The following is a 23,891-nucleotide window of genomic DNA, read 5'->3' on the forward strand; positions in this document are numbered from 1 at the left end:
TCCTCCTGCTCTCAATGGCAGCTGGGCGGCCTGGTTGCAAAAAAACAAAACTCCGGGTTGCAAAAACACAAAACTCCGGGTTGCAAAACCACAAAAGTCTGGGTTGCAAAACTCCACCCTGGCTTTTCTCCAACTTCAACGTCCGGGAATTGCAGCCCTCCCACGCTCTGCTTCCCGCTTCTCTGCTTTGCTTTTGCAATGGGAGAAACCAGAGCTGGAAGAGGGGATGGGGGAGGGGATGGGGGGAGGTAGAATGGGGGAGGGGGGGGGTGCACAACCTTTGCTGAACCCTGGTGGTAAACAAAAGGGAGCAGAGGGGAGCCTTGCACAATCCGGGATGCTTGGGTTTAGTTCAGTGCGTGGGGTGGTTTTGCAAAGTGCGTGGATGTGGGGGGGGGGGGGAAAGGGGGGGGAAGGGGGGAGGTTTGTGTTTTTTTGGGTTTTTTTTTGCTGGAGAGTTGAAAGATTCAGGGATTTGTGTTGATCCGGGCCTTGCTTTGCATCGCTTTGCATTGCGTTCTCGCTTTGCTTTGCTTTGCTTTGCTTTGCTTTGCTTTGCTTTGCATCGCTTTGCATTGCGTTCTCGCTTTGCTTTGCTTTGCTTTGCTTTGCTTTGCTTTGCTTTGCTTTGCTTTGCATTGCCCCTTTGCTTTGCTTTGCATTGCATTCTCACTTTGCTTTGCTTTGCTTTGCTTTGCATTACTTTGCATCGCTTTGCATTGCGTTCTCGCTTTGCTTTGCTTTGCTTTGCTTTGCTTTGTATTGCATTCTTGCTTTGCTTTGTATTGCATTCTTGCTTTGCTTTGTATTGCATTCTTGCTTTGCTTTGCTTTGCATTTGCTTTGCTTTGCATCGCTTTGCATCGCTTTGCATTGCATTGCCCCTTTGCATCGCTTTGCATTGCATTGCCCCTTTGCTTTGCTGTTTTGCTTTGCTTTGCTTTGCATTGCTTTGCTTTGCATTCTTGCTTTGCTTTGCTTTGCATTGCATTGCAAGGCCTCTTTGCTTTGCTTTGCATTGCCCCTTTGCATTGCTTTGCATTTGCTTTGCTTTGCTTTGCTTTGCATTGCCCCTTTGCATTGCTTTGCATTTGCTTTGCTTTGCATTGCTTTGTTTTGCTTTGCATTGCTTTGCATTGCATTGCCCCTTTGCATTGCTTTGAATTGCTTTGCTTTGCTTTGCTTTGCTTTGCTTTGCTTTGCTTTGCTTTGCTTTGCTTTGCTTTGCATTGCAAGGCCTCTTTGCATTGCTTTGCATTTGCTTTGCTTTGCTTTGCTTTGCATTGCCCCTTTGCATTGCTTTGCATTTGCTTTGCTTTGCATTGCTTTGTTTTGCTTTGCATTGCTTTGCATTGCATTGCCCCTTTGCATTGCTTTGAATTGCTTTGCTTTGCTTTGCTTTGCTTTGCTTTGCATTGCAAGGCCTCTTTGCATTGCTTTGCATTTGCTTTGCTTTGCTTTGCATTGCATTGCATTGCAGTTCTCCTTTGCTTTGCATTGCTTTGCATTGCATTGCCCCTTTGCTTTGCATTTCTTTGCATTCCTTTGCATTCCTTTGCATTGCATTGTCACTTTGCTTTGCTTTGCATTGCATTGCATTGCATTGCCCCTTTGCTTTGCATTGCTTTGCATTGCTTTGCATTGCTTTGCTTTGCATTGCTTTGCATTGCTTTGCAAGGCCTTTTGCTTGGCATTGCATTCTCACTCTGTTTTGAATTGCTATGCATTGCAGTTTTCCTTTGCTTTGCATTGCTTTGCATTGCTTTGCATTGCATTGCCCCTTTGCTTTGCATTGCTTTGCATTGCTTTGCATTCCTTTGCATTCCTTTGCACTGCATTGTCACTTTGCTTTGCTCTGCATTGCATTGCATTGCCCCTTTCCTTTGCACTGCAATGCCCCTTTGCTTTGCTTTGCAAGACCCTTTTGCTTGGCATTGCATTCTCACTCTGTTTTGCATTGCTATGCATTGCAGTTTTCCTTTGCTTTGCATTTCTTTGCATTGCTTTGCATGGCTTTGCATTGCAGTGCCTCTTTGCTTTGCATTGCTTTGCATTGCTTTGCATTGCTTTGCATTGCTTTGCAAGGCCTTTTGCTTGTCATTGCATTCTCACTTTGTTTTGCATTGCTATGCATTGCAGTTTTCCTTTGCTTTGCATTGCTTTGCATTGCTTTGCTTTGCATTGCTATGCATTGCTTTGCATCGCTTTGCCCCTTTGCTTTGCTTTAAAAAATAATTTTTTTTAAAAAAAATAAGAAATTAAAACATAATTTAAAAAAAATTAAAGATATTTACGGATGTATCTTGGGTATATAAAAACACGATGCAAAGAAACGAAGAGGATGCATTGAAAAATTCATAAAAATAAATATACACACACATATTTATAGATATAAAAGTTGGAAAAGTTTGGCAAACGAAAGAAAACGAAAGACGAAGGAGACAAAAAAAAGAAAGAAAAAAGAAAGAAAAAACCACAAACAGAAATTTAAAAAAAAATAAAAAGAAGTTTTATTGCTTTACCCAACAGCAGAGGCAGGGCCATAATGGAGGCATCCAATGGGGAAAAGAGGGATTTTTTTGGGGGAAAAGAGGTGAGATTTGGGTCAGACAACTTCAATTTCTTCCCCTCGGTGTCAGTGGGTCCTTTGGGCATCAAAACAACCCCCCAAAAAAACACATTTTGGGTTTTTTTATCCCTCAGTAATTTGAGATCAGATCTCCGCTTAAATTTCAAATTTTAAAATTTCAGAGGTCACGTGACAGCCAAAATTCGGAAATTGTGATATTTTGGTGGTCACGTGACAGCAGAGGCAGGGCCATAATGGAGGCATCCAATAGGAAAAAAAAAGTGGTTTTTTTGGGGGGGAAAAGAGGTGAGATTTGGGTCAGACAACTTCAATTTCTTCCCCTCGGCGTCGGTGGGTCCTTTGGACATCAAAACAACCCAAAAAAAACACCCAAAAAAAACTTATTTTTTTTTTTCTTAACAATTTGAGGTCAGATCTCCGCTTAAATTTCAAATTTTAAAATTTCAGAGGTCACGTGACCGCTGAATTTTTTTTTTTTTAAATTGATATTTCGGCGGTCACGTGACCTCCTGCCACAACAGGGCCCCATCGGAGCGTGCGGAAGCTCAACCTGGTTACCTCCATAGGCAGAAATTAATAAATGCTGATTGTGTTGTGTGTAATTAATTAGGAGAAGTGCGTCGGGGTCCTCTTGCATCCGTCCCCATCATGGCGTCGTTACGGAGCGGGGTAAACTGGGGCTTCCACTTCCATCCTTACGGGGTTGGGGACGCGGCTGGAAGAGAGGAGATGAGCTGGGGAGGAAGGGCAGAACCTTCCTCATCCTCATCCATAGGGAGAAGTGGAGCGTGGGTCCCAAAATGGGACGCCATCGTGTTTTATGGGGTTTGTTCTGTCCACATCTATAGGGAAAATGTTTTATAGGGCCCAAAATTAGGGTATGGTTGGATGCCATCGTGTTTTATGGGGTTCGTTCTGTCCACATCTATAGGGAAAATGTTTTATAGGGCCCAAAATTAGAGTATGGTTCAATGGCATCGTGTTTTATGGGGTTCATTGTGTCCACATCTATAGGAAAAATGGGGAAAATGTTTTATAGGCCCCCAAATTAGGGTATGGTTGGATGCCAATGAGTTTTATGGGGTTCATTCTGTCCACATCTATAGGAAAAATGCCTTATAGGCACCAAAATAGGGTATGGTTGGATGCCAATGAGTTTTATGGGGTTCATTCTGTCCACATCTATAGGAAAAATGTTTTATAGGGCCCAAAGTGGGAGTATGGTTCAATGGCATCGTGTTTTATGGGGTTCCTTCTGTCCACATCTATAGGAAAAATGCCTTATAGGCGCCAAAATTAGGGTATGGTTGGATGCCAATGAGTTTTATGGGGTTCATTCTGTCCACATCAATAGGAAAAATGTTTTATAGGGCCCAAAATGGGAGCATGGTTCAATGGCATCATGTTTTATGGGGTTCATTGAGTCCACATCTATAGGAAAATTGCTTTATAGGGCCCAAAATAGGGTATGGTTGGATGCCATCGTGTTTTATGGGGTTCATTCTGTCCACATCAATAGGAAAAATGCTTTATAGGGCCCCAAATGGGAGTATGGTTCAATGGCATCGTGTTTTATGGGGTTCATTCTGTCCACATATATAGGAAAAATGCCTTATAGGCCCCCAAATTAGGGTATGGTTGGATGCCATCAACATTAATGGGGTTCATTGTGTCCACATCTATAGGAAAAATGTTTTATAGGGCCCAAAATTAGGGTATGGTTGGATGCCAATGAGTTTTATGGGGTTCATTGTGTCCACATCTATAGGAAAAATGTTTTATAGGGCCCAAAATGGGAGCATGGTTCAATGGCATCAAGATTTATGGGGTTCATTGAGTCCACATCTATAGGAAAAACAATTTATAGGCCCCAAAATTAGGGTATGGTTGGATGCCAATGAGTTTTATGGGGTTCATTCTGTCCACATCAATAGGAAAAATGCTTTATAGGGCCCAAAATGGGAGCATGGTTCAATGGCATCGTGTTTTATGGGGTTCATTGTGTCCACATCTATAGGAAAAATGTTTTATAGGCCCCCAAATTAGGGTATGGTTGGATGCCAATGAGATTTATGGGGTTCATTCTGTCCACATCTATAGGAAAAATGTTTTATAGGGCCCAAAATAGGGTATGGTTGGATGCCATCAAGATTTATGAGGTTCATTCTGTCCACATCTATAGGAAAAATGTTTTATAGGGCCCAAAATGGGAGTATGGTTCAATGGCATCATGTTTTATGGGGTTCATTGTGTCCACATCTATAGGAAAAATGTTTTATAGGGCCCAAAATGGGAGCATGGTTCAATGGCATCGTGTTTTATGGGGTTCCTTCTGTCCACATCTATAGGAAAAACAATTTATAGGCCCCAAAATAGGGTATGGTTGGATGCCAATGAGTTTTATGGGGTTCATTGTGTCCACATCTATAGGAAAAATGTTTTATAGGGCCCAAAATGGGAGCATGGTTCAATGGCATCATGTTTTATGGGGTTCATTGAGTCCACATCTATAGGAAAAACAATTTATAGGCCCCAAAATTAGGGTATGGCTGGATGCCAATGAGTTTTATGGGGTTCATTCTGTCCACATCAATAGGAAAAATGCTTTATAGGGCCCAAAATGGGAGTATGGTTCAATGGCATCATGTTTTATGGGGTTCATTGTGTCCCCATCTATCGGAAAAATGTTCTGTAGACCCCCAAATTTGAGTTTTGCTGAATGCTGTCGTGTTTTATGGGGTTTATTCTAACCAAATCTATCTATTGTTAAAAATCCCCAGATATTTGGCAAAATCACCTGATATTTGCCAATATCTCCTAATATTTGGCAAGGTTTTCCTTCCTTTTTCCCAGTGAAATGGCTCTTCTTCCAAATCACTCCGTTTCCTCCTCTTTCACCCTTCCCATCTCACAGGGACAAAGCAGCTGAAAACCCCAATTATCCGGGGGAACTCGTTAAGAAGAATTACACAAATCCTCATCCAACCACGGGGCTGAAGCAGTGCTATTTTTCAGCGTGGGATGTGACAGCAAAGAAAATTCACTTACCAGAATAACCTCCTTTGCTTTTGTGTCTCAATCGCTGTGGATGAAACCAGAGAAGATGGAGAAGTCCTTTCCTGTTGCCACCTCTCCCAACCCCTCAATGCCCCATGGATATTTTTGCTTCCCTACCCTTCTGCTCACCCAGGGTTACAAAAAAAAAAAAATAATAATAATAAAAATCAGCCCATTTTTTAAGGGATTTTCCACTTTTTACTCACCATCCTGCAAAATCCTTGGCTTTCCAGGCATCGACGACCTCAGCGATGCTCTCAGCCACGCGGCCACTGGGCAACCTCAGGTCATCCTTGGCATCCCCATTGAAATTGCCACAGGGGGCACAGAGATGGCTGACCAGAGTGGCTTTCACGGTCAACGTCACCTCCCCACTGGGACTGAAGATCACCTCCAACCCCGAGGTGTGAGAGATGGTGACGTTCCCCTCCATCACATCCAAGGAAACGGCTTCAGATACCGGGGCTGGGAGGCGGGTGAAGAGACCGTTCACCTGAATTGGTACAAAATGGCAAAAATCAGTCCAAAAAGAACCACAAAAACCCAACCCCAACTTGCCTCTTGATGTCACTCAACAAAATGCGTTGGGCTGTGGCACGACCATACGTGTGACCATTGGGAATGGGACCACACGTTGCACCAGAGCAAAAAATTCCTTCAATTTAAGTCTACTGGAGATGATCTTGGGTAATATTTTGCTCCAAAACTGCTCTTGGGGAGCTTCTTTCCTTCCAACCAGCTCAATGTAGACGTCTTCAAGCTCTACCCCAAAAGGAGACCTTCTACCTCTGTCCCCAAAGGAATTCTTCAACCTCTAAGTTGAAAGAGTCTTCAATCTCTGCCCCAAAAGGAGAACTTCAACCTCTACCTACTCCAAAACAAGACCTTCAGCTTCTGTCCCAAAAGGAGAACCTTCAACCTCTACCCCAAAAGGAGACCTTCAACCTCTGTCCAACCTCTACTCCAAAAGGAAATCTTCAACCTCTACCCCAAAAGACCTTCAACCACTGTCCCAAAAGGAAAACCTTCAACATCTACCCCAAAACAAGACCTTCAACCTCTACCCCAAAACAAGACCTTCAACCTCTACCCCAAAACAAGACCTTCAACCTCTGTCCAACTTCTACCCCAAAAGGAAAACCTTCAACCTCTACCCCAAAAAACCTTCAACCACTGTCCCAAAAGGAGACCTTCAACCTATGTCTCAAAACAAGACCTTCATCCTCTACCCCAAAAGGAAACCTTCACCCTCTACCCCAAAAGACTTTCAACCACTGTCCCAAAAGAAGAACCTTCAACCTCTACCCCAAAACAAGACCTTCAATCTCTACCCAAAAGACCTTCAACCTCTACCCCAAAAGGAAACTTTTGACTTCTACCCCAAAAGACCTTAAACTGCTGTCCCAAAAGGAGACCTTCAACCTCTGCTCCTGAAGGAGAACCTTCAACTTCTCAGAAGACCTTTATCCTCATCCTGAAGGAGTGATTTATGCCCCAAATCTCCAATTTTGCACCCAACGATAAGCAACCTTGTATGCACAAGAGAACAGGAAAATCCCCCCCCTCCCCCCCCCCCCCCCAAATTTTGCACCTTGAACTCATGCCCTATCTTTTAGGGGCAGAGCTGGCTCACCCAAACCTCCATGTTGTTATTGATGGTGATGAAAGCTTCGCGGAAGAAGGCAAAAACAGCCACAGCAGCTGGAATCCCATCGTCCCGACAATCGCTGACCTCCACCACCACCTTGAACCAGTTGGGCGACCTCTCGTCGCACAGGGAGGACATTTTATAGGTGCCACTGTCAGGCAGCCTTCCTCCCACCCCATCAAACGTGGTCACGGAGGCTCCAGGTAAGATCTGACATCGTCCCTCCTGCTTGAGGCATCGCTGCGTCCCTTCCCGAGCGACGCAGACCTCATCTGGGGGACAGCGGGTGGCCTCGCAGGTGAGTCCCTGCAATGGGTGGCAGTGGCATTTCATGGTGCAGTTGTTGGAGGTGATGGTTTCACCCGCCTGGAAAGGAAGAACTCCAAGGTTAATTAGTCCTTTATCCCTGTTTCCTCCTGGTTTTTGTTTTTTTTTTTTCATGCTTTTGAAAGGGGGAGGAGGTCCCGCGTGTAGGAAGAATGAAATTTAGGCTGATGTGGGGAAATTTGAGCAACTTGAGAAATGAACCGTTCTCCGCAGCATCAAAAAGAAAAGGACTTTCAAACCTCTAACCCAAAAGGAGGCCTTCTACCTCTATCCCAAAAGACCTTCAACCTCTATCCCAAAAGAAGACCTTCAACCTCTATCCCAAAACAAGATCTTTAACCTCCATCCCAAAAGACCTTCAATTTAAATCCCAAAGGGAGACCTTCCACTTTAATCCCAAAGGGAGATCTTCTATCTCTACCCCAAAAGGAGACCTTCAACCTCTACCCCAAAGGGAGTCCTTCAGAGGTCCACAACGGGCATTTTAGGATGCTGTTAATTGCAAGATTTTGGAGGTTTCTCCCTAAAATGAAACTACAACCCACCTCACTGAGTCCAAACACCGGTTGCATTGACTCCACGGTTCATCCAGCTCCATCAAAGAATGAGTTCCCAAATATGGTGTCAACCCATGGCATCAAAGACCAAAACCCCAAACCCTTTCCATCAGCCAAATGGGACAATGCATGTCAGCAAAGTCCGATACCCCAAATCCACCACATCATCGAAATGGGACATCCGATCCCATCAAGGACTGGCACCCCAAATCCATCACATCTTTGAGATGGGACATCCAAGAACTGACACCCCAAATCCATCACATCATTGAGATGGGACATCCAAGAACTGACACCCCAAATCCATCACACCAGCTTGATGGGCCAAACAACCCTATAAAGAATAGTGTCCCTGAATCCATCACATCATCAAGATAGAACATCCGATCCCATCAAGGACTGACACCCCAAATCCATCACATCTTTGAGATGGGACATCCAAGGACTGACACCCCAAATCCATCACACCAGCTTGATGGGCCAACCAACCCTATAACAGATCCCACTGCATCAATACAGGACAACCTTCTCCATCCACAACCAACCCCCTCCACCCTCCCTCAAATAATTTACTTCCATGAGACGGAACGACCCCCACCCTACAAATCTCCGACTCCGTCTCCATCCCAAACATTTCGGGTCATCCTCACCTTGAGATACCTCCCCTGGTGGACGCAGCCACACTTCTCCAGGGACACACAGGAGCTGCCATCGAAGAGGAACCCATCATCACACTGACATCCCTCAAAGCACGGCCAGCTGCACGGGGTTGGCACGGAGAGGCTGGCACAGGTGAAGTCACAGGTGCGGGTGCAGAGCTCGTAGTGGCTGTGGGGTGGGCAGGAGAGGGCTGGAAAAGAGGGAGAAATTGTGGGTTTTTTTAATGGTAAACCCAATTTGGGTGATGGGAAACCTCCCCCCCCCCCAGTTTGAAAGCCAAGGGGACGTGGTGGATTTGGGGGTGGTCTGCAAGGCGAATTGGGGCAGCTCGTGGGTTTTGGAGAAGGTCTGTGAGCGTCAATGGGATTTTTTTTGTGGGTTTGGGGGAATGTTTGGAAGCGTTTTTGGGGTGATCTCGTGGATTTGGGGGAGATCTGAAAGCATTTCTGGGCGATTTCCTGCATTTTGGGGCAATATTTCAAAGCGCTTCGGGTGATCTTGTGGATTTGGGGGAAGGTCTGAAAACATTTTGGGGCTTTCTAATGGGTTTTTTTTTGAGAATACATGAATGTAATCTGTGTGATTTCGTGGATTGTGGGGGAGGCCTGAAAGCATTTCTGCTCTGTTTCATGGATTCTGGGGGGAATATTTAGTAGCATTTTGGACAATCTGATGTATTTGGGGGAGGATTTGAAAAAGGTTTTGGGCAATCTGATGGATTTTGGAGGGGATTTGGAAGCATTTCTGTGAAATCTCACGGATTTGGGTGGAATATTTGGAAGCATTTTGGTCCATCTCAAGGATTTGGGGGAAGATTTGAATGCGATTTGTGCGATCCCATGGATTTTAGAGGAGGTTTGCAAACATTTGGGGCAACCTCTTGGATTTTTGGGGAATATTCAAAAGCATTTTGGTCAATCTTGTGGATTTTGTGACATTCCTGGGCTATTTTGTGGATTTGTGGGAATATTTGGGCAATCTCAGCGATTTTGGGGAAGGTCCGAAAGCATTTTGGGGCCATCTCATGGATTTTTGGGACTATTTGGAAGACCTTCTGCACCATTTCGTGGACTTTCAGGTGGAGCTTGCAAACACTTTGGGATAATCTCATGGATTTGGGGGATGATATAAGGAAAAAGAAGTGATGCGTGATTTAATGCTGACAATTCACGCAACGTCTCCAAATATCCCAAATTTGCCCCTCCAAAACAGCAACAACAGCAACATAAAAAACCCAAATTGCGAAATTTTGCTGCGGGGAAATACGGATCGAGAGGAAAAATGGGACCTGAGCATCTCTCTCGGGGATATTTAGGGGATAATTTGGGCATCTTTTGCACCACTTACGGCAAAACGCCGCCGTTCTCCATCCTCCAATCTCAGCGCCGGCGGCTTGGCAAGCGGCAGCGTAAGCCTGCAGGCTGTGGCACAGAGCATCCCTTGCCCCACTGGCAGCACAAACATCGTGGAGGCAATGCTGGAAATACTGCACCGGGTTCACCCGATGGTGGCACGACCCAAAAGGCCCCGTTGGGTCGTGGATGATGCCACATTTATCCCCGCTGCCGTATGGAGCAACGGCGGCAGCATCGCACGAAGGGCACGGCTTCCCATCGCAACCTTCGGTGCAACCACCATCAGATGAAGGTGTTTTCCAAGAGGTGATAAATTCCTCCGTGCTCTTCGCCGGGGATCCGTCGGGGAGCAGGAAATCATCGCCAGGATCTCCATTAAAGTTGCCCCCCAAACCACACACGCGGCCCAGGTAGGCGTTGGGGATGGTGACCAGCAGATACGTGGCTGCATTGTAGAGCAGACGGAGGCCGGAGGTCGTTTGCAGGATGAGGTTGGTCCCCTCTTGCCCAATTTGGAGCTTTTGGTCCTCCAGCGCCAGCGGCAAGGTGAAATGCTCACCGTCCACCTGGAGCGTGCAATTCGCGTAAGGTTTGTGCACCCACCTTGCAGTGTTGCACGGTTTGCATGCACGTGTTGCAATGCTGCAAGGTTTGCGTGCCCCGGGATGCAACGGGGAAGTTTCTGCATGCATGCAAACACGCACCAGGAGGATGCTCTTTGCAAGCACCAAGGGTTTTTTGCACACATGCGTGCACCAGGAGACTTTTTGCCAGCATGGATGCAATTCAGAAGGCTTGCATGCACGCTTGCATGCACCAGGAGACTTTTTGCAAGCATGGGTGCAACTGAGAGACTCTACACGCACGCATGCATGCAAGAGGGAGGTGCTTTTTCCAAGCATGGATGCAATCCAGAAGGTTTGCATGCACACACATGTGCACCATGAGACTTCTTGCCAGCATGGGTGCAACGGAGAGATTCTACACACATATGCATGCACCAGGAGGACGTTTTTTTTGCAAGCACGAGGGATTTTTGCACACATGCGTGCACCAGGAGGATGTTTCTTTGCAAGCACTAGGGGATTATTGCACACACGCAAGCAACAGGAGACTTTTTGCAAGCATGGGTGCAACTGAGAGACTCTACACGCACGCATGCATGCAAGAGGGAGGTGCTTTTTCCAAGCATGGATGCAACCCAGAAAATTTGCATGCATGCACGCGTGCACCATGAGATTTTTTGTCAGCATGGGTGCAGTGGAGAGATTCTACACGCACACATGCATGCAGCAGGGGATTTTTGCACACGTGCCCTGCAGACCTTGCCCCAAGCATTGCTCCTGACTCACCATCACCTCCCAGCGCCGCCCTTGCTCCATGCTGACCGTGTACCCATAGATGCTCACTATCACCTTCTTCACCAGCGCCACGTCGCCCCGTCCCCCTCCGTCGTGCTCCAGCAGCACCGAGAAGTTGGCCAAGCCACGTTCAGGCTTGCAGACTTTGGCCAGCACATAGCTGCAGGAACCTCGCAGGTCGAAGGCTCTACCATCAAACGTCACATAGTGGGGGTCTCCTGAGACCACCAAGCGCCCGTAGCCGGCGGGGTGACACCCCAGCACCCCATCCTGCACCCTGCACTCCTCGTGGGCGCCGCAGGATGCCGGCCTGCACTCCGTCACCCCGCCGGCTTTGCAAACACAGAACTCCTGGCAGGAAGAGTAGAACTCCGAGCCTTTCTTGTAGTAGAGGCCGCGGTGTTCACAGCCACAGTCGGATGCTGGGACGCATTCGGAGCCGCTGAGGATGAAGCCGACGTCGCAGAAGCAGCCCTCGGTGCACGGGGCTGATGTGCAGCCCTGGGGGAGAGCGTGGGGACGGCAGGTGGGAGGGCAGGCGGCTCCACAGAGCTCGTAGTGAGCGTGGGGAGGGCAGACGGGGGCTGTGGGGGGAGGAAAAGGGGGGAGAAAAGGGAGGGGGGAGTGAGTTCTAGGGAAAAAGGAGGGGGAGGAAGGGGGTCGTTGAGGAAAAGAGGGGGGGAAGCGGGGAGAAAAAGGGAAGGAGGAAACGGGATTGTCAAGAAGTGGGGAAAAAACAAGGGAATCTGCAGGGAAAAGGTGAGAACAGGGAGCTGTGAAGGAAAGGAGGGGAAAAAATGTGAGTCCGCAGGAGAAAGGAGAGAAAAAAAATGTGAAACTGCAGGGAAAAGGAGAGAAAAGGGGGAATTGTGAAGAGAAGGAGGGAAAAAATGTGAAACTGCAGGAAAAAGGAGAGAAAAAGGATTATGAAGAGGAGGAGGGAAAATATGTGAAACTGCAAGAAAAAGGAGAGAAAAAGGGGAATTGTGAAGAGGAGGAGGGAAAAAATGTAGATCTGCAAGAAAAAGGAGAGAAAAAGGCAGAATTGTCAAGAAGATACGGAGAAAAAAAAAGGGGGGATCGTCAAGAAGAGGAAATAAAAATAAGGGAATCTGCAAGGAAAATCAGAATAAAAAGGGAATTGTCAAGATGAAGCAGAAAAGGAGGAGATATGACAATCCAATGGAGAAGTAGGCCCTGATTTAGGGGCGTTTTGGGATCCCATAACCCTCAACTTCACCTTTGAGAAGGCGTAAAAGGAGAGGACAGAACAGCTCGATGGGGAAATAAACCCAATTTTGGGGGCATTTCGGGATCCCATGACCCTTCACTTGGCCCCTGAGAAGGCATAAAAGGAGAGGACAGGCCAATTCAATGGGAAAATAAACCCAATTTTTGGGGCACTTTGGAAAATAAACCCAATTTTTGGGGCACTTTGGGATCCCATAACCCTCCACTTGGCCCTTGAGAAGGCATGAAAGGAGAGAACAGGAAAATACAATGGGAAAATAAACCCAATTTTTGGGGCACTTCGGGATCCCATAGCCAAGACGTTGAGCTCAAACTCTTTAATTACTGTCCCTAAAAAGGGTCGGGGTGGGAAAATTCCCCCCACTCACCACAGAACGACGGCGTCCTCCACTGCCCCACAGCAGCCCCATTGCTTTGGCACTCGGTCATATAAGCAGCCACCGCTTTGCAGATGACATCCCTCCTTCCTTTGTACTGACACGCATCAAAAGCACAGTCCTCCAGGAACGGCCCTGGATCAACGACACGGTGACAATCCCGGAAGGGTCCCCCACTCGCCCCGATCACCCCACAATATGCATCACCACGATAGGGTTTCTTCTGCTCTTCGCCACACGTTGGGCAATCCCCAACGCAACGCGCCGAGCAACCGGGGACATCCTTGACCTTCCAGCTGTCAGCGAAACGGATCTCATCTTCAATTTGCTTCCCATCGTGGGAGGTGAGGTCGTCATTGGGGTCACCGTTGGCGTTGCCACAAAGGCCACAGGTGGCACCGGCGTAGGTGTCGGGGATGATGACGCGGGCGTAGCTGTACCAATCAAAGCTGACCCGTAAACCAAAGGAGGTGCGGATGAAACCGTGGACACCGCTGTGGTAGAGCTCGAAACGGTCCTTGCGGGTGAAAGGGAGCTCCACGAAAGCCCCGTTGAGCTGGGGAGGGTCGGGGGGAGAAGATTGTGGGGGGGTTGAGTTGGGGGAACAACTCAAACAAAAGGCAAAAGGGTTGGGGGAAGGTTTGTGTGAGTCGCTCGGGTGTTTGGGGGCTCTTCCAAAATGTTTTGGAGGTGAAATGTTGTTGGGGAAATGGAGTTCGGGGTGATTTTTTGGAAATCCTTGGCATCAGGAGGGTCTTATGGGCAACGTAGGTCAATTAAGACTTGGGGTATTTTTCAAAACACTTTTCATGGGGAGGGTTTCCGTGAGTTGGTCGAGGAAACATTTTGGAGATGGAATATTTTTGGGGAAAATGCAATTTGGGGTCAATTCTTTGGAAATCCTTTGCACCAGGGTTATGGTTAGAGTCAGGTTTGGGTTGTTTAGGGTCAGGGATAGGATTAGAGAGTCCTCATAGCCCACCTACCTTCACCTTCTGCGGGTGCTCCTGGCTCATGCTGATGACATCTCCGTACACCTCCATGGTGACAGTTTTGGTGAAGGACACAGCTTTGCTGCCCCGGTTGTTGTTCTCCACGGTGACATTGAAGGGGACGAGAGCGGGGTCGGATGAGCAGAGGGCAGCAAACTGGTAGATGCAGGTCCCTTGGAAGTCGTATTTCCTCCCATCAAAGGTGGTGTAGTGAGGATCGCCCGTCCCGATGCAGGTGGAGGTTTTGGTGGCTCGGCGGCGTGGGGCATTTCTGTCCACAGTGCATTTCTCATGGGATTCACAGGACTGTTTGCCATCCGTTTGGCTCCCTGAATTCAGATAATGTGGATTTGGGGGTGGCTTGGTACCAAAAAAAAAAAAAAATCAACGCAACCCTTCACCAGTGATGGAGACTCAATTGGTTCCTACAAGCAATTCAGGGTCTCCAAAATACCCCATGTTGGCAATTCCTGGGGAAAACTCAACGTTATTCTGTGTGCTGTGGACATCTGAAGTCAGACAGTGTGGATTTGGGGGCAGTTTGGCACAAAAAAGACCAACACAACCCCTTCACCAATGATGGAGATGTTGGCTCATTTGATCCCTACATGAAATGTGGGGCTCCCGAGACGCCCTATGTAGACAACTCTTGGAAAAACTCAAGGTTATTCTCTGTGTTACGGACATCTGAAGTCAGACAATGTGGGTTTTGGGGTGGTTTGGCACAAAAGGACCAATGCAACTCTTCCCCAGCACAAGAAACGTTGGCTTAGTCAACGTCTACAAATAACAACTTGGCACAGAACCCCTTTTTTCCCCCTGCAAAATGCTCCAGAACCACACATCAAAGCTCACCTTGTCCCATTGTGTCCTGCACTGTTTCTTGCAGTGTTTCTTCCTCTCTCCTATCCTCCAGGCATGAGGGATCTCTCCAGCTCTCAGCCCAATCCGTCGCATCGGCGGCCACGGTGCCATCGGGACGCTTCATCTCATCTTCCCCATCCTCATTAAAGTTCCCACAGAGCCCACAGGTGGCCCCGAAATAACTGCTGGGCACTGCCACCATGACAGCCCAGTCCTCATCGTAGGTCACCTGCAGCCCAAAATCTGTCTGCAGGACGATCCTGCCTTCGTTTTGGGAGATCTGGATCTTTCCGTTCTGCAGGTTGGCTGGTAGGGTGGTGGGTTGGTTGTTGACCTCAAAATGAAAGAGAAAAACTATGTTTCAACTTCCTTCCTTCCTTCCTTCCTTCCTTCCTTCCTTCCTTCCTTCCTTCCTTCCTTCCTTCCTTCCTTCCTTCCTTCCTTCCTTCCTTCCTTCCTTCCTTCCTTCCTTCCTTCCTTCCTTCCTTCCTTCCTTCCTTCCTTCCTTTCTTTCTTTCTTTCTTTCTTTTTTTCTTTCTTTCTTTCTTTCTTTCTTTCTTTCTTTCTTTCTTTCTTTCTTTCTTTCTTTCTTTCTTTCTTTCTTTCTTTCTTTCTTTCTTTCTTTCTTTCTTTCTTTCTTTCTTTCTTTCTTTCTTTCTTTCTTTCTTTCTTTCCTTCTCTCTTTCCTTCTCTCTTTCCTTCTCTCTTTCCTTCTCTCTTTCTTTCTTTCCTTCTCTCTTTCTTTCTTTCCTTCTCTCTTTCTTTCTTTCCTTCTTTCTTTCCTTCTTTCTTTCTTTCTTTCTTTCTTTCTTTCTTTCTTTCTTTCTTTCTTTCTTTCTTTCTTTCTTTCTTTCTTTCTTTCTTTCTTTCTTTCTTTCTTTCTTTTCTTTCTTTCTTTCTCTCTTTCTTTCTTTCTCTCTTTCTTTCTCTTTCTTTCTCTCTTTCTTTCTCTCTTTCTTTCCTTCTCTCTTTCTCTCTCTCCTTCTTTCTTTCCTTCTTTCCTTCTTTCCTTCTTTCCTTCTTTCCTTCTTTCTTTCTTTCTTTCTTTCTTTCTTTCTTTCCTTCTTTCCTTCTTTCTTTCTTTCTTTCTTTCTTTCTTTCTTTCTTTCTTTCTTTCTTTCTTTCTTTCTTTCTTTCTTTCTTTCTTTCTTTCTTTCTTTCTTTCTTTCTTTTCTTTCTTTCTTTCTCTCTTTCTTTCTTTCTCTCTTTCTTTCTCTTTCTTTCTCTCTTTCTTTCTCTCTTTCTTTCCTTCTCTCTTTCTCTCTCTCCTTCTTTCTTTCCTTCTTTCCTTCTTTCCTTCTTTCCTTCTTTCCTTCTTTCTTTCTTTCTTTCTCTCTCTCTCTCTCTCTCTTCCTCTCTTCCTCTTTTTTCCTTTTCTCTTTCATTTTCCTTTTCCCTTTTTCTATCCTTTTCCTTTTCTCTCTTTTCCTTTTCTATTTTTCTATCCTTTTCCTTTTCTCTCTTTTCCTTCTCTATTTTTTCTTTTTCCTTTTCTCTTTCCCTCTCCCTTTTCATTTATTTTTATTCCTTTCCCCTTTCCCTTTCTTATATTTCTTTCCAACTTCACTCCCAACAATCCCACTTGGCGCAGTACTTTTTTTTTCTTCCCCCTACCAAAATACCTCCACACAACTCAAAGAAACCCACCTGGATTCTGCCAGCCTCTCCCATTTGGATGGAGATGTTGTACCCGTGCATGAAGACATTGGTCAACCACTCCTTGAGATCTCCTTCACTCTTCTTCTCCTCCACGAGGAAAGGAACCAGGCTGGGATCAGCGCCACAATATTTGGCAACGGTGTAGGTGCAACCACCCTGGATATCCACATCCATCCCATCGAAGGTGTGGTACTGCAGGGACCGTGACCCCATGCACGTTCCCATGTAGTCGTGGACGCACACTGCTTCCCCTTTCTCCATTTTGCAGCTTTCCTTTGCACGGCATTGAGTGGTCCGGCACGGATCTAGGAGAAATCACACACCATTCGTGGCCAGATCTGTTTTTCTGCCACGTGCAAACCTGGGGGAATGCGTTATTTGGATGGGGGTGGATTATTTGGAAGGGGATGGGTTATTTGGAGGGGGTGGGTTATGTGGAGGGGGTGGGTTATTTGGAGGGGGATGGATTATTTGGAGGGGGTGGGTTATGTGGAGGGGGATGGGTTATGTGGAGGGGGATGGATTATTTGGAGGGGGGTGGGTTGTTTGGAGGGGGTGGGTTATGTGGAGGGGGATGGGTTATGTGGAAGGGGATGGATTATTTGGAGGGCAATGGGTTATTTGGAGGGGGATGGGTTATTTGGAGGGGGTGGGTTATTTGGAGGGGGATGGGTAATGTGGAGGGGGTGGGTTATTTGGAGGGGGATGGATTATTTGGAGGGCAATGGGTTATTTGGAGGGGGATGGGTTATTTGGAGGGGGTGGGTTATGTGGAGGGGGATGGGTTATTTGGAGGGGGTGGGTTATTTGGTGGGGGATGGGTTATTTGGAGGGGGATGGGTTATTTGGAGGGGGTGGGTTATTTGGAGGGGGTGGGTTATTTGGAGGGGGATGGGTTATTTGGAGGGGGTGGGTTATGTGGAGGGGGTGGGTTATTTGGAGGGGGATGGGTTATTTGGAGGGGGGTGGATTATTTGGAAGGGGATGGATTATTTGGAGGGGGGTGGGTTATGTGGAGGGGGATGGATTATTTGGAAGGGGATGGGTTATTTGGAGGGGGTGGGTTATGTGGAGGGGGATGGATTATTTGGTGGGGGATGGGTTATTTGGAGGGGGTGGGTTATGTGGAGGGGGATGGGTTATGTGGAGGGGATTGATTATTTGGAGAGGGATGGGTTATTTGGAGGGGGTGGGCTATGTGGAGGGGGTGGGTTATTTGGAGGGGGATGGGTTATTTGGAGGGGGATGGGTAATGTGGAGGGGGTGGATTATTGGGTTATTTGGAGGGGGATGGATTATTTGGAGTGGGTGGGTTATGTGGAGGGGGATGGGTTATTTGGAGGGCAATGGGTTATTTGGAGGGGGATGGATTGGGGTTGGACTAGAAGATCTCTCAAGGTCCCTTCGAACTCCTACAATTCTGTAATTCTGTGATTAATTGGAGGGGGATGCATTTATTCATCATATATCCCTCTCCTAAACCTGCTGGTTGAATTATTTCCTCTCAGAGCTACCAGCCCTTGCAATACGAGAGAAAATCCGAATTTCAGCTCGAAGAGATCATTTTTAGATACTTTTGCAGATGCTGCAGGGGGGGGGTAAAGGGGACACCAGAAGCACCCAACCCAGAGGAATCCATTTTGATGTGGTTTTGCCATGTGCCACTGCCCCATTTTTGACACAGAAGGGAAAAGAGAGGTGGAGGTGGGTGTGGGGCACTCACCACTATCACACACTGCCATCAGCCCATAGGATTTCTGCTCCCGGATCCCCATGCTGAGCGCCCCAAAAGGGGACGTCTTGTGCTCCACTGTATGGACAGCAAACTGACTGCCTAAATTTTGCCTTGCCCACGAGTATTCCGTGCCCGGGATGGGCACCCACATGGTATTTCCTAAGGGCATTTTGTTGAGCATTATCCCAGCCACTTCTGAGGTCTTGGCGATCAGTAGAATGTAATTCTCGTAACCCTCCAGAGAGAAGACATTATGGGATAGGCAATAGCTGGAGACGTCTGGGATGGTCATAAAAAACGGATCGTAAGTGATGGAGCCTTTGTTACCTCCATCACCAAAAAAAATGACCTGGATGCCAGCATTGGCAGAGAGGTACAAAGTATTTGGGGCTTGGAGTCCGTAGAGAGTTGAGCGAGCGGCCCGGAGATCCCGAGCTGATCTACTCATCCCATGTTGAGATTCCACATGTGTGGGTTGGGATGTGGAGACGTAGACAATGTCAGATTGAGCATCAAAAGGCAACGGAGGCACGATGAAAGTGTTGCCCCAGCTGGAAACGGGTCGGAGCTGCTCTACTAAATGATCACATTGGGTGAGTCTTGCCACGCACGTGTGACCGGTGAAGACGGCCACGGGTTTTTGTGCCACGATGCGGGTGCCAGACATATCTGCTGGGCTTTGGAGCTGGGCTGCTTGGAAAGGCTTCAGTTGAATGGGGAGCACGGAACCACGAGGGTAGGATTGGCCTTGGTACGTCACCGTGGCTTTGAGGTGAACCTCAACAGTGGTGGGCTCGTCCCACGCAACCACCGTGAATTCACCGTAGCGGTCGGTGCCCACGTTGGGCGTCACGATTTGGTATTCGGTGCCCCAGCTGTGTAAAGGGTAGACCACTGTGGAATCTGCTGAGGTGGGTTTCTCGTTGATGGCCACCAAGGAGATGGGGTTGTTGGCCTTCACCACCACGGTGTTTTCAAAGGTTTTGCTCCCCACCATCTCCGCTTGGGGTGGGATTTTCACGAGGACGGTTTGCCCCGTGGTCACTTGCACCGTCATCCTCAAGCCTGGCTTCTTCATGGAGATCGTGACGGATGTGAAGGGTGAATAACCTCTGATGAGCAGCTTGAAGTCGCTGTTGAGGGTCTGCTGCAAGCCGTTCTGCATGAAGGACACCACAAATTCTTTGCCCAGGTGGTGTGGGGCCGACACGGCGACGTTGGGGAAATGAAGAACACCTATGGAAGTGCAGGGAAGGGGAAGATTTATCATATTTGGTGAGCTGAGATGGTGACTCAGAGTCAAGTCGGCCTTCAGGTGGAATCTGGTTTGATCTTGATCGGGTAGAGGGTCAATTTGGAGGGATATCAGATGGGAGAAACGTCGATTTGGAGGGACCAGGTTGATGGATTTGATGGGTTATCAATTTGGGGGGATATCAGATGGGAGAAATGTTGATTTGGAGGGATCAGGTTGATGGATTTGATGGGTTATCAATTTGGAGGGATATCAGATGGGAGAAATGTTGATTTGGTGGGACCAGATTGATGGATTTGATGGGTTATCAATTTGGAGGGATATCAGATGGGAAAAAAATATAATTTTGGAGGGATCCATTTGGTGGATTTTGGAGAAACATCATTCTGAAGGACCAGCAATTAGAACAAATGTCCATTAGAGGACATTAATTTGATGGATCCGGTTTAGTGGATGATTGAACCAAACATCCACCAGCTCCAACACAGATGTATTTGAAGGAGTGTGGACGTAGGGGGTCTACTAAAAGAAATCACAATTAATTTGAGGGGCAAAAAATGAACTTTCTGGGTGGGTTTTGTGCTGGATGGAGAAACTAAAAGGGAACAACTGGGTGTTACCATTCCCATTCCTTTTGAAGGGCTGGAAATACAGATACTGAAGGATCAGGTTCCAACCAGAGGGGAAAACTTCCCTATTTTAAACAAAACGACCCCAAAAACACACCTTGGGTTGGGGTTTTGCCCCTTGATTTTCCCTCGTATGTGTTTCAAAAGGGGGTAATTTTATCTCTTCCCCATCGTGCCGTAGGATGAGTGCATGAGATGTGTTCCCTTGGACTGAAAAATCAGATTTTAAGGTGATTTGGGGAGGGATTTGACAGGTTATGGTGCACTCCTCCAGCCCCACTTGGACTCACCCCATAAGACGACGGTCCAACCCCACAGAATTACATGGGATTTTCTCCATCCCGGGCTGCCAGCCATGTTTTTTTCAGCTGCAGAAGATCAGAAATCATTGCAAACCATCAAATCTTCTAAATCTTAAACTGCAGCCCCAAAAGTCTGGGATTCATTGCACTTGTTCACAAAATTCAACTTTTTTTTTTTTTTTTCCCAAGTTTATTTTTTGGCAAATCAGCCAAGCACATCCCAAAAAAACATTGTTTGAGTTTGGCTTTTTTTTTTTTTTAACTTTCTTTCCCAAAGTCTCCACATGTATTGCACTCATACCTGTCCCAAAAATATATATATTTTTAATTCCATTTCTTTTTTTTTTCTCTCTTCTCTTTCCTTTTCTTTTTTTTTCTCTATTCTTTCCCTTTCCTTTTTTTTTTCTCTTTTCTTTCCTTTTTTTTCTTCTTTGTTTTTCTTTTTCTTTTTTTCCCTTCCCCTCCCCTCCCCTCCCCTCCCCTCCCCTCCCCTCCCCTCCCCTCCCCTCCCCTCCCCTCCCCTCCCCTCCCCTCCCCTCCCCTCCCCTCCCCTCCCCTCCCCTCCCCTCCCCTCCCCTCCCTTCCCCTCCCTTCCCCTTCCCCTCCCTTCCCCTTCCCCTTCCCCTTCCCCCTTCCCCCTCCCCCTTCCCCCTTCCCCCTCCCCCTTCCCCCTTCCCCCTTCCCCTTTCCCCCTTCCCCCTTCCCCCTTCCCCTTTCCACTTCCCCCTTCCCCCTTCCCCCTTCCCCCTTCCCCTTTCCACTTCCCCCTTCCCCCCTTCCCCCTTCCCCCCTTCCCCTCTTCCCTCCTCCTCTCTCACCTTATACTTACCCCCAGAATCTGCTTTTTTTTTTTTGGCATTTCCATGTGCCCCCCCCCCCCCCCATTTGAACCCCCCTCACCGCTTCACATCTCCACAGAAATTGACCCAATTCACCACAATTTCTTCCAAAATTCAAATCCTCCTTTGAGCAATTTTTTCCCCCCTTATTTCCCCCCTTCTTTTTTTCACTCCTTCACCCTTTTTTCATTTTCCTCCCTTTTCCCTTTTGTATTTTCCCCCCTTTTCACTTTCCCATTTTTCCCCTTCCTCTTTTTTCCTTTTCCTCTTTCTCCTTTTCCCCCTTTTCTCCTTTTTTTTTTCTTTCCCCCTTTTTTCCCCTTTCCTCTCCATTTTCCTTCTCCCCTTTATCCTTTTCCCCTTTCCCCCTTTTTTCCCTTCTCCCTTTCTCTTTTTCCTACTCCCCTTCCCCATTTTTACTTTTCCCCTTTTTCTTTCCCCCCTTTTCTTACCCCCTCTTTCCCCTTTCTCCCTTTTCCCCTTCCTCTTTCCTTCCTTCTCCTTTCCTTCTTCTCCTTTTCCTCCTTTTTCTTTTCCCCTTTATCCTCTTCCCCTTTCCCTCTCCCCCCCCCCTTTTCCTTCCCTTCTTTTCCTTTTCTGCTTTTTTTCTTCACTCCCTTCCCCTCCCCTTCACTTTTCCTTTTTCTCTTCAAAATTATAACACTTTTATAATTCTCCCCATTTTTTTCCATCTTCTCTCCCCTTTTCATCATTATTTCCCCCCCACTCCCCAATTTTCTCTCCCCCCCCCCCCATCCCCCTTCATTCATTTTTTTTTAAACCCTTTCTTTCATTTCCCCCCTTTTCTCCTTTTTTTCCCCCTTCCCCCCCCCCCCCCAAAAAAAAAAAAAATCATCCTGGGCCCATTTTAATTCAATTCCATCCAAGAACGCAGAGATGAGGATATCAGTACAAATTCCTGCCGTATTTCCTGCTTTCCACAGCAAACAAAAACAACAAACATTTAACACAGCACCTTACCTGCTCCCGATTCTTTACCCTAGCCCCCAAAACGCTCCTTTTTGTCCTCAAATCCTCTCAGCAAATGACAAACGTAACCCCGGGGCAGGGAAAAGGGTAAAACAAAATATAAAAGCAGACGACCCCCCCCCCCAGGGATCGCCCCACCCGGAGTTTTGACATCATGCTTGGCGAGAGGAGAGGTGAAAGCTGGGAATGACACGAGGGTTTTGGATGAGAGGCTGCAGATTGATGTAATTGTACCGAAAAAAATATATATGTGCATAACGATATGTGATAATAACAAGAATCTGAGCCTGATTTGCTAAAAAAAAAAAAGAAAAAAATAAATAAAATTAAAGAGTATTTTTCTTGCTTAAGCTGCCCCAAAATTGGAAGGTCTGGAGGGTGGCTGCGGGGAGAAAAACGAAATGGTGCGAAAAATGGGCTAAAAAACGAAGGAAATAAAACAATTAAGGAAAGGAAAGGGTGGGAGGAGGGAATTTCTGCACAAATTCATCGGGGGGGCAACGAACTGGGGGAGAATTTGAGTTTTTTGGGGAATTCTGTGTTTTCTTGCACACGTGTTGTGAGCAGGTGTGGTGCACGGCCGCGTGCTCACATCTACAAACCCGTTTTTATGGGGGAAAAAAATCCCATTTTATTGGTCTGCTGCTGATTTGTTTCCCATAAAATGAGGAGTTTTGCCCTAAAATGACTCATATGGGCTCCCGGGTCTCACAGCTCTGTGTGAAAACAACGGAAAAAGGGGAAAAACAGAGGCAGAACATTTGGAAATCTCTTCCTATGGGGATTCTGAGGGATTTCTTCCACTCACAGCCACAGCTCAGAAATGTCAGTTTTGGTGTCTTCATCCTTTTTTTTTTTTTCCCCTCTCTTTTCTCAATTTTCACTTTTTCTAAAAAAATTTCCCTCAAATTTCCTTTCCATTTTCCTCAAATTTCCTAATTTTCTCCTGATTTTCCTTCCTAATTTTCTCAAACTTCTCAAACTTCCTTTTCACTCTTCTTAATTTTCCTTCCTTTCTTTCCTAAATGTTCTGTATTTTCTTTCTTATTTTTTTTCCCTAAATTTTCTTTTTTTCTCCCCTTAATCTTTCCTTTCCTTCTTCCTTTCCTTCTTCCTTTCCTTCTTCCTTTCCTTCTTCCTTTCCTTCTTCCTTTCCTTTCCTTTCCTTTCCTTTCCTTTCCTTTCCTTTCCTTTCCTTTCCTTTCCTTTCCTTTCCTTTCCTTTCCTTTCCTTTCCTTTCCTTTCCTTTCCTTTCCTTTCCTTTCCTTTCCTTTCCTTTCCTTTCCTTTCCTTTCCTTTCCTTTCCTTTCCTTTCCTTTCCTTTCCTTTCCTTTCCTTTCCTTTCCTTTCCTTTCCCCTTTCCTTTCCCCTTTCCTTTCCCCTTTCCTTTCCTCTTTCCTTTCCCCTTTCCTTTCCCCTTTCCTTTCCCCTTTCCTTTCCCCTT

The 23,891-nt window shown here is 46.7% G+C and overlaps 1 protein-coding gene across 2 annotated transcripts; it reads right to left on the minus strand.

Annotated features, from left to right (window-relative positions):
* Positions 1–2,488: 2,488 nt before the first annotated feature.
* LOC116238975 (IgGFc-binding protein-like) lies at positions 2,489–22,746 on the minus strand. 2 transcript variants are annotated; one of them, XM_090128185.1, is made up of 14 exons: positions 22,439–22,746; positions 20,607–20,684; positions 18,421–19,668; positions 16,686–17,002; positions 15,030–15,372; positions 14,169–14,503; positions 13,174–13,738; positions 11,546–12,138; positions 10,186–10,759; positions 8,829–9,028; positions 7,280–7,660; positions 5,853–6,139; positions 5,638–5,671; positions 2,489–3,304 (listed from the first exon to the last, which is right to left on the minus strand). In XM_090128185.1, the coding sequence occupies exons 2-13, from the start codon at positions 20,671–20,673 to the stop codon at positions 5,665–5,667; spliced, it is 4,917 nt and encodes a 1,638-aa protein (XP_089984311.1). In that variant the 5' UTR covers positions 20,674–20,684; positions 22,439–22,746; the 3' UTR covers positions 2,489–3,304; positions 5,638–5,664. The 2 variants fall into 2 exon arrangements, with proteins under 2 accessions (XP_089984311.1, XP_089984310.1); XM_090128184.1 differs by lacking the exon at positions 5,638–5,671 and having other exon boundaries at positions 22,439–22,744.
* Between the last annotated feature and the right edge of the window lie 1,145 nt (positions 22,747–23,891).

The sequence above is a fragment of the Phasianus colchicus genome, chromosome 32, assembly GCF_987193195.1.
Source record: "Phasianus colchicus chromosome 32, bPhaCol1.hap1.1, whole genome shotgun sequence".
In the NCBI taxonomy this organism is placed as follows: domain Eukaryota; kingdom Metazoa; phylum Chordata; class Aves; order Galliformes; family Phasianidae; genus Phasianus; species Phasianus colchicus.

Excerpts from the sequence above, each read along its gene's own strand:
- LOC116238975 (XM_090128184.1), bottom strand. The coding sequence starts at position 20,673 with ATGGCTGGCAGCCCGGGATGGAGAAAATCCCATGTAATTCTGTGGGGT. Across the intron at positions 15,373-16,685 it reads GAGAGGCTGGCAGAATCCAG|GTCAACAACCAACCCACCAC; the intron begins GTGGGTTTCTTT and ends TTTCATTTTGAG. Across the intron at positions 10,760-11,545 it reads GGCGGCGCTGGGAGGTGATG|GTGGACGGTGAGCATTTCAC; the intron begins GTGAGTCAGGAG and ends TGCACGCTCCAG.